General features: G+C 46.6%; 1 protein-coding gene across 1 annotated transcript; it reads right to left on the reverse strand.

Annotated features, from left to right (window-relative positions):
- Window positions 1-1767: 1767 nt before the first annotated feature.
- LOC139354386 (uncharacterized) lies at window positions 1768-4199 on the reverse strand. Its single transcript, XM_070998614.1, has 3 exons — window positions 3324-4199; window positions 2337-3221; window positions 1768-2046 (listed from the first exon to the last, which is right to left on the reverse strand). The coding sequence occupies exons 1-3, from the start codon at window positions 4197-4199 to the stop codon at window positions 1768-1770; spliced, it is 2040 nt and encodes a 679-aa protein (XP_070854715.1).
- Window positions 4200-10510: the final 6311 nt, after the last annotated feature.

Consider the following 10510-nt stretch of genomic DNA (forward strand, 5'->3'; position numbering starts at 1 on the left):
TTTAGTAGAATTATTTTTAATTGGGTAGTTAAAGAAGTTTTCGTTAATTAAATTTATGCTTGATCCTGTATCGATAAGACAGAGGCATGGTTTATTATCAATTTTAATTTTTATGGCTGTGGTGTTTCGTCCGAGGCTGTTGTCTGAAAATTTTCAAATGTGTCCATTGGCTCAGACTTACGTTGTTGATCTGAATCTGAAACTCGTGGACGTTTTTGGGGAACATTGGTACTCTGAGTACTTTGGTTACCCTGTCCTTGATTGTTTTGAAAAGTTTTAGGATAGTAATTATTTCCTGATCTATTATTATTAGAATTATTGTTGTTACCCCAATTTCTATTAGAGTCGAATCTATTCTGTCTCTGCTGGTTGTTGTTATATTTGTTTTGATAATTGTTATTTTGGAATCTACCCCCTTGGTTATTATCTGAATGATAGTTGGGTTTTGCATTTGAGTATGATTTTGATGTTTTAAAATCCTGAAATTCATCATCTTCCTGAGAGTTTTTGAACATATAAGAACGATTGTTTATGGATTTATCTTCAAAGATTCCTACAGTTTGGGCAGCTTGTTTTAATTTAAGAGGAGACGAAATATCAAATTTACTTAATGTAATAAAAGTTTTGACTGGTAATTTTTCACGAATCACTTCAGCTAATGTTTCTCATCAAGAGTGATCTGGCTTGTCCAACTAGGAGGTTCCTGATGGCTGCTTGGATAATTTGATTTTGGCCTTCTGATGTTGTAGGGTAATGGTAGACTAATTCATCGACTTCTTTTATAAAGAGAGCCAAATATAGTGGGTCTCCGTTGAATTTATTTATCTGTTTTAGTTGCAGAAGGAAATGATTCATGGATACATCTGAGAGGGCTTGTGAGGTTTTTACTGCTGCGGCCACGGCTGCTGCTGCTGCTGATGTTGATGGCAATTCCATTTTTTAATGGTTTTATTTTTTTTTAGGCGAAATTAATTAGATTTATTATCGCTGTGTTAGACACTAGAAATCCTCATTCGTGATTTAACTAATGTTGGTAAGTTCGTTTTGCGGATACAAATAATGTTTTAATTTTCGCGAAGTGATTTTTTTAAGTCCTTTTTAGGTAGTCACTCGCGAGGATATTACTTGTATCCTACCGACTGCGCCAATTATGTTTTTTGCTTCGGGATATATTAAAAAAAAAGCGATTTTTATTTTAATGTACAGCGGAGTTTTTATTGGTAAAGTTCTTTCAAGTTAGATCCCCAATCTTAAACTGATTTTACAAAATGCATTATTCTTATAACTATGGCTTTTAGCGGTGACAGCGACGCGAGCAGCGAAAGTGGACTTTGATTGAGAATTTTGATTGGTCAAATCTGTGGCCCGATGAAACGGTTTCTAGGCTGCATCTTTTGTTTAATTAATTTGGATTGGCCAAAGCTTTTATGCTGACGAATGGGTTCTCAGGCTGGACCCTTTGTTTAAATGTTTGAATATTGTTTATGTCTACCGTCGTCGATAAAGGCGTGAGAGGTGTTTATAATTCTGGTGCTGCCGATTGAAGGCGTGGGAAAGATTTGTGTCTGAGGGGTTAAATGTTTATGTCGGATTGATTTGAATAACTGCGATAGTAGGCTCTGGACTTATGTTATTGACAATTGGAATAATGGGTATCTCGGGATATACAGGTTGTATGTTGGGTTTGGTATCCAGGATATTTGCGTATACGTCACTTATATGTGTATGCGGTATTCTGTTACATAGGATAGAGATGGCATTATGTGCCTAAATATGAGAGTTTATTAAAGACAGCAACTGAAACACAGTTTCTGAACTGGGCAAAACGGCAATCTTCGTGATTGGCCTGGTCATCTCTCCTGTTGAGGTCTTCAATTTGACTGCTCGAACGAGGTTGTCCTTCCCTGGATAGGTTTCCATAACCCGTGCGATGTGCCACGATGCTGGTGGCGTATTGGACTCCTTAACGAGAAGTACATCACCGATCGAGAGGTTGGGTGTTGAAGTGGTCCATTTCGGACGTTGTTGCAGAGTAGTCAGATACTCCTGATGTCATTGTTTCCAGAATCCTTGAAGCATAGCCTGGATGCTTTGCCAATATCCTAATCGACCCACAGGGATGTGGCTTAAGTCTGGATCTGGCACGGTGGTTAACGGTCGCCCAATTAAGAAGTGGGCGAGTGATAAGTAGTTGTCTTCGGTATCCGATGTGTAGCATAAGGGGCGTGAATTTATCACTGCGCTGATTTGAGCAAGCAAGGTGCGCATTTGTTCGAACGTTGAACTGCCGACTCCCATTTCCCTCCCCAATGAGGAGCTCTGGGCGGAATGAGTACCCACTGAATTCCTTCATCCGCCAAAGTGGAAGTGACGGTTTCCTTGTGTCGTTGTGATGAAAGCAATTCTTGCATTTCGTTGAGGGCTCTTTTAGCTCCAATAAAGTTGGTTCCGTTGTCGCTGTAGATCTTGCTACACTTGCCACGTAGGGCTATGAAGCGCCGCAAGGCAGCCAAGAAGGTTTCTGTTGTCAGGTCTGTGACAAGTTCCAGGTTTATGGCCGAGGTGACCATGCAGACGAACAGGCAAATGTAACCCTTGCTGATACGTGGCTTCCGAACTTTGGCATCCTTCAGAAAGATTGGACCTGCATAGTCGCAACCAGTGTTGACAAATGGAAGGGCTTGAGTGACACGCACGCTGGGTAAATCAGCCATTTGTTGTTGGGCGGTGTGGTGGCGTTGACGAAAGCAGGATAAACAGTCGTGTGTTATTCTGGGAATGAGATTACGTGCTCCAAGTATCCAGTATCTCTGACGAACGATTACAAACAGGGAAGAAACGCCAGGGTGAAGATTTACTCGGTGCTCGTGTTCCAGCAAAACTGGGTGTTTTGCCTCTCGTGACAACTGCGATTGGTGCAGTCTTCCGCCTACCCTCAGCAAATCGTTTTCGTCTATCATTGGTGCAAGTTTGACCAGCTGCGATCGGTTCCTTAGGGGTTTCTTGGCAAGGAGCAATTGATAGTCCTCGTGGAAACAGTGCTGCGCGTGTTTTAAACAAATGATCCTTGCTGCCTTAATCTCTTCAAATGTAAGAGCTCTTGAGGCCCTATCGCAGGACGGGTTTTGTGTGCGTTGAATGAATCGCTTCACATAGGCGACAATGTGAACGAGCTTGAACCAAGAAGAAACTCGTGCGATCACCTCATCTAGTGGATGAACCTGAGTTGCAACAGCCACTGAAGCCAAACAGTTGGACTTGACTTCTCCTTAAATGCGTTTGTCTGAAAGAAATAAACCAAAACGTGAATCGCTCAACTTTACCAGGTATTGATCCTGGTCCCGAAGCCACAAAGGTCCATTCCACCACAAATGGAAGTCGATGAGGTCAGCAGCCATCAAACCCCTGGAAGCGCAGTCAGCTGGGTTTGATTTGCAGTCTACATGCCGCCAGGCCTTCCTAGGAAGAGTGTCAAGGATTTCCGAGGTTCTGTTTCCAACAAAAGTTTTTAGTTGGGCTGGTGCGTAGGATAACCAGAAGAGCACTATTGAAGAGTCGGACCAGGCAAAAACAGTTATGTTCTTGTGGCGTAATCCAGAGGAGATCGAACGAATGAGTTGGCTTAGAAGAAGCGCTGCGCAAAGCTCCAGGCGTGGCAAAGATTGTTGTTTCAGTGGCGCCACCCTTGTCTTCGCAGCCACAAGGGACACCGAGATGGATCCGTCGTCATTTGTAACTCTGCTGTACACCACAGCAGCATACGCCTTGGTTGAGGCATCCGAAAATCCGTGAAGTTCGATATTGTCTGCGTCGTTTGCAACGAAGCGTGTCAATTGGAATTTTTGTAGAGTGTCTAGGTCTGCTCTCCACTTCAGCCAGGTGTCCGCTAGTTTGGTTGGAAGCGGGTCATCGCAATCCAAGTTTAAGAGCCAGAGTTTTTGGAAAATAATCTTAAATTTGATTACAATGGGTGCCAAGAGTCCGAGAGGATCAAATATCCTGGAAACGTCGGACAAGACTTGTCTCTTTGTGTAGTCAGGATTTGCCGTTAGACCAATGTTGTACGCCAGAATGTCTTTTCCAGGATCCCAGTATAGTCCGAGAACCTTAACTGGCGACGATTGTGCGTTGGTATCATCCTTTTGTATGAATGAGGTATTTGGTACCCATTTCCCGAGCTCAAGATTTGCGCTTGACATCAGCTGAATCAACTCGTCTCGGTTTCGACGTAGTTCATCCTCATTGTTTGACCCGGTAAGAACATCATCGACATATAAGTCCTCCAGTAGGATTTTTGAAGCATGGAGAGCGAGAGAGTTTGGAGACTAAGGATGGAGATCGAGAGAGTTTTGAGACCAAGGATGGAGATCCAGAGAGTTTGGAGACCACGGAGCGGATAAGGGGAGAGTGGAGACTTGCCGGGCAGAGCAAGGGTGCCATGTGGAGATAACGGGACTCCACCGTACCTTGGACTCTCCCGTGATCCTTGGACCGGGAGAAGAAGCGCCACATCTCGGCGGTAGAGCGACACACAGGCGTGCCACAATCATCGCGGGAATCAGCGGGACGGCAGCATTGGGCAGAACATCGGTACGTGAAGGGTCAAGGCGGTCGGTTTAACCCTATCAACAAAGTCCTGGCGTTACGCCTGGAGGATAACGAGTATAACAAGCCAGAAGGGAGAGCGGTCGATCGGTACGGTCTCGAGTGGAGTTGTCCGGAAGATCCCTACGGTTTCGAATTGCAGGGTCCCGGAGCGGCGTGTCCGAATCCCAAGTACAACAAGCCAGAAGGGAGAGCGGTCGATCGGTACGGTCTCGAGTGGAGTTGTCCAGGAGAGCCCTACGGTTTCGACTTGCGAGGTCCCGGAGCGGCGTACGCCCGAACCCCGACCACCAAAAGCCACGCTACGTCCAGCCGCGCAGCCAGCACCACCAGGAGCAGTGCGCAAGATAGCGTCAGCAGCACGCCAGCCACCACATAACGACAGCCGCGCATCACAGAGAGAGCCACGCGGAAACGTCCCGGACAACACGCAAAAGGGTGAGGCTAGGGTGGAACGTTCGTTTACACTAGGCGTAGAAGCAAAGTAAGGCGCGAGGCAGCTTCCTGGCGTTCCGCCTTGACTGTCAGCGCGGGCTGAGCAGAAACCCCAGTGGGACCATCCGGGACAGAGCAAGGGACAGGCGGTGGTGTGTCGAAAGGAGTGATCCTGGAGAGCGCAGCTTCTGTTCACCCTAGTCTGAGAACGGTGACGCTTCCCTAAGCCCGTACGGCTGACCCCCCTCGCGAGTCTGAGTCGTCACCAGCAGTCACCAAGTCAACGCGTGAGGGGCGACCAGCGAGCGAGCATCTTCAGGGAGCTGCAAGGAGCTTCAGGGAGCTACAGGACTGGAGCACCGAGTCAACGAGGCGAGAGGTCGTCGAGACAACCAGGACCGAAGGTCAAAAGTGACGAGTCAAGGCCAACTAAGCTAACAAGACATTTGTAATAATATGCCCGCAACAAACCCACTACTAACCCGTGAACTCTGTACTTTCTCACTGAGCTACTGCGCGCTCACGTTTATATAAATTTGGTGGGACGAACACACAATCTACTAAACTAGCCGCACGAATCTCGTAGCGAGCAGACCAGAAAAATCAGTTCGTTACATCTTTCGCCCGACGTGATTGTCACAGCAGTGAAAGCAACTTAAACAGAATGGGAAAGAAGTGGATTTACCGGCTTAAAAAGGAGGACTTCGCCAATGTCGCACAGAGGCTTAACGTCACCCTAGACGGCAGATTAGAAGATATGAGAAAGGCATTATCAGAGTATTACTCAGAAACGGATAATGACACACAACTCGTTGACATCTGGGACGAGTTGGAAGCTACATACCACGACAAAGGCGGCCCGAACATCACGTTAACGAACGCCGAAGGGGACAACTTAGCCTACAAAAGAGGCAAGCAGGAAGGAATCAAGCCAAGACAGGAAAATAACAGCGCTGATCTCGAAACCCAGTCAGTCCGACTATGCAAGGATCGCTACAGGTCCGCGAATAGTCGTTCAGGTTCGACGGGGCGGAAAACCCGTTCGAGTTCCTGGAACAGGTGGAATGGTCCGCCAACACATACGGCTTGGAATTAGACATCATTCCCCGAGCGATGCCTGAATTGCTTAAGGGAAGGGCTCTGAAGTTGTTTATCGCCAACAAAAAACAATGGAAAACCTGGGCGGAGTTCATAGATAGTCTCCACACATACTTTCTGCCGGGAGAATTCTTCACCAGGCTGGCGAATCAGGTCTGGCAACGGAAGCAGGGCTTCAGCGAGTCGTTCAAAGACTACGTGATCGGCATGCAGACGGTGGTGAGGCCACTTAATTATTCCGCGAAAGATCTCCTAAGGATCATCAAGGAAAACTGCCCCCCAAGTCTACGGATCTTCCTAAGGGCGTACAAAGTGTCGGACCTGGACACGCTGATGATATAAGCAGATGAGTATGAAGAACTCGAAAAGGAGCGGGAAGCTTTCGCGCAAGAAAACAAATTCTGGAAGACCAAGTCGGCATCACCAACGCAGGTAACATGCAGAAGATGCGAAGAGACAGGAACCCAGGAGACACGAGGAAACGACCAATGGTCGCCACCTAACCGACTCCCACGGCAGCAGCCAACACCACCACAACAGCAACAGATGCAGCCGGCAAACACTGTTTGGAGGCCACCAATTACAACACAAAGGCCTCGTGAAACGACACACATCACAGACCCCCAGGAGGCCTGCCGAAAGTGCGGCGGTCATGGACACTGGGCGCGGGGATGTCGTCAACAACGCCTGTTGTTCTGCTGGGTGTGCGGGAGAGTAGGAGTCAGGAGCGTCGAATACTGCCAGCAGGCGGGAAATGCCCAGCGATCTCAGCCGCAGAGAGGCGAGCGGGGGTCGCAAGATGCTACCTCTCCAAACTAACGGGAAAGCTGATCGAGGAGGAGCAGCAGTTGTCCGCAGCGGTGACGATTGGTGGGGGCACATACAAGGCCACAACCGACACCGTGGCAACAGCAAGCTTTATAAGCAAAGAACTGGCGGACAACCCGGCTGCCCTCGGGAAAATTACGAGGATACGACGGCAAGTTAGGTTGGCAGACGGAAGATGTGACGGAATCGATGAGCAGCTGGAGGTGGAAATCGCGTTCGGGAACAAGCGACTGAACATTAGCCTGCTGATACTACCAGGTGTAGTGGATTCATTGGTGTTGGGGTGGAACTTTCTAACTCAAGTCGGTACCGCTGGACACGAGGAGATAATACCGGCCAGGAATCGACACAAGGGATGGCTCGAGAAGAAGCTATCGGTGGCAGTCGTACAACGGGCAAGCGAAGATGACGACACGACGAAATTTCTGGAGGCAGAGCTATCGAGTTTCAGCAGCATGAAGGGAACATCGGACATGGCAGAGCATCAGATCACGATGAAAGACGACAAACCAATAAAGCAGCGATATTACCCCAAGAATCCGAAAGTTGAAGGGGAGATCAATGCGAAGGTAAACGAGCTTCTCCAGATGGGTCACATAGAACACTCAACAAGCCCATACACCTCTCCCATCGTGATGGTTGAAAATTAAGACGGGCAAATGGAGACTGTGCGTCAACTTTAGACAAATCAACGCCAAGTCGATAAAGGATGCCTACCCGATGCCCCGAATAAATTATATTCTTGAACAACTGAGGGAAGAACGGTACATCAGCAGCTTGGACCTAAAGGATGGGTACTGGCAAATCCCACTGAAAGCAGACAGCAGGCAGTACACGGCGTGTACAATGCCGGGGATAGGCTTATTCTAGTGGAGAGTATTGCCATTCGGACTTCATTCGACGTCTGCGACCTTTCAACGGGTGCTGGATCGGGTGATCGGTCCCGAAATGTCGCCGCACGCATTTCCTTACCAGGATGACATCATAGTGATCAGGCGCTCGCTGGAAGAAGGTATGTCCTACCGGAAAAGGTAGCAGCCATCGCCGAACTAGAACCACCATCGACAGTAAGAGAGCTCCGACAGTACTTGGGCGTAGCATCATGGTACGGCCGGTTTGTAACTGACTTCGCAAAAATAGTCAAGCCTATCAACGATCTGCTACGCAAAGGCAATAAGTGGGTGTGGACACAGGAACATCAGACGGCGTTCGAAGAGGTGAAGGCAAGACTCGTCGAAGACCCCGTACTGGCATGCCCGGATTTCGACAAACCATTAATTTTGCAAACTGACGCGAGCGTCTACGGCATCGGGGCAATCTAGACCCAGGAAACTGAACGGCGCTGAGAAGAATTACTCAACGACCGAGAAGGAATGCTTGGCAATCGTCTGAGCGTCCGAAAGCTCAAGCCGTATCTGGAAGGTTACCACTTGTATGTAGTAACCGACATGGCGCTAGAGTGGGCGTGGATCTCAGCGTTCATCCGGACAGACGGACATGGCCAGATCGACTCGGCTAGTGATCCTAATCAAGAATATATATACTTTATGGGGTCGGAAACTCTTCCTTCTGCCCTTTACATACTTTCCGACGAATCTAGTATACCCGTCTGTCTGTCCGGATGAACGCTGAGATCTCGGAAACTATAAGAGCTACAATACTGGGACTAGGCATGCAGATTTCCGCCCAAAACGGTGGCTCCTACAGTTTTGAATGCTTGAAAAAAAATTTTAACTGAAATGTATTGTTCTCATCAATACCTATCGATTGACCCAAAAAAAACGTTTGCCACGCCCACTCTAACGACCCCACACCGACGAAACCTGTAGCGCCCATAATTTTCATGCTAGATACAAAATTTTAACTGAAACGTATTGGTCTTGTCAATACCTATCGACTGATCCAAAAAAAAGTTTGCCACGTCCACTCTAACGCGCATAACGCGCGATCACATATTGAGATCACGGATAGGTGGCGGTTTTCAATCTCGCGTTGCTGCTTGCATATATCCATTTCCCTAGGGTCCTATTAGCTGAGTAACGGGTATCTGATAGTCGAGGTACTCGACTATAGCGATCTTCCTTGTTCTTAAGATAATTCCTATGGGTGCCATAGGATATAGTTGTCCGATATATAAAAATTTGTATTCGATATTCTGAAATATTTAAAGAATGATATTCCCAGGAGTAGAAGTTAATATGTCAAAAAACACCAAAGTTTAAATTTGTTTTACATTTTTTCAAAATAAGTTTTTTGATCATTCCTATGGGACCTCTACGATCTATGGGATCTTTCCGACTTATATACTTCATAGTAGATATAAGTCTTTTGGGAAGGTTAAATATCGATTAAAAATTTAAATTTGACGCTACTTCCGATATGTGAATCGATATTTGGACATTGCGATTTCTCTATTTTTTGTTTGATATGTCGGCCCAATTTCCATCTTTAAAGCCGCCTGTGTTTTTATTTTTTCGAATTCGTGTGACGCTTTCTGCAACTATCTTTGCACGAGAATTCAACAAAAGTGCCGAAGTAAGCAGTTTATTATATTTAGAGGAATATTTTAGTTAATGCATCTTGCAGAGTCACACAAAAAAGCAAAATCTTATCAGTTCATACATCACTGCAAAGATGTCGCAAAAACTAAAAGTTGATATCGGCTAATTTCTGAAGGCAGTGTCAAGCGGCTGTTTTCTTCAGATGTCTACATTTCACGCACTCGCACTGCCCCCACTCTTCTAATTCATCTATCCTTTAAGCCTCAGCTCCGCTCTGGAGAGCTTAAGTTAATCTAGACTAAAGCAGTTCTATTTTCCAAGTGTAACAATAAACACCCACGCACTTCGCGTTAAAAACCCCAAAGTACCCCGTGTTTTTCGCACCTTCATTCTTGGGGCTTCATCTTATTTCAGCAATCAAACCAACCCGCACCAACACTTTGGTTCAGTCAAAACCGGATTTCATAATCTTTGGATTTTCCTCTCCTGCATTTCCCAGCAGCAACGGTGGTTCGAACCGCTTCAGATAAGTTCCACTTATTGTTATTATTTGCCGGTCATACAGCCAGTTCTTTTAACCATATTTCAACTATCTTTCTGTATGATATATTGTCTAAATCCAAAAGTCATTAAACCGACGCAACGGCACTTAATATATGTATATCAATTTCGTTACTTGCGCCCGACAATATTACAGTTTCCTTTGCCCTCAATTGTACATGTTTACGACAAAAGGGCGTTTAATTTCAGGAGGCAGTGTCGAGCGGCAGTGCGGCCATCTCTCCCTTAAGTCTCCGCTCTGCTCTGGAGCGCTTAAGTTAAGTTAGGCTTAAGCACTTCATGTTTCAAAGTGTACTAATAAACACCTACGCACGTCGCGTAAAAGCCCCAAAATACTCCTGTAGTTTTTGCGCACCAATCGATCTTGGGGCTTCACCTATTTTCATCGATCAAGCCACCCCGCCCCAACATTTTGTGGCCGTCTCACTGGACTCGGTGATCTTCGTCACCCTGTTTCTGGGTATTCTGACCTGGTCTAGGAC

Source organism: Drosophila suzukii, assembly GCF_043229965.1.
Source record: "Drosophila suzukii chromosome 2 unlocalized genomic scaffold, CBGP_Dsuzu_IsoJpt1.0 scf_2c, whole genome shotgun sequence".
Classification (NCBI taxonomy): domain Eukaryota; kingdom Metazoa; phylum Arthropoda; class Insecta; order Diptera; family Drosophilidae; genus Drosophila; species Drosophila suzukii.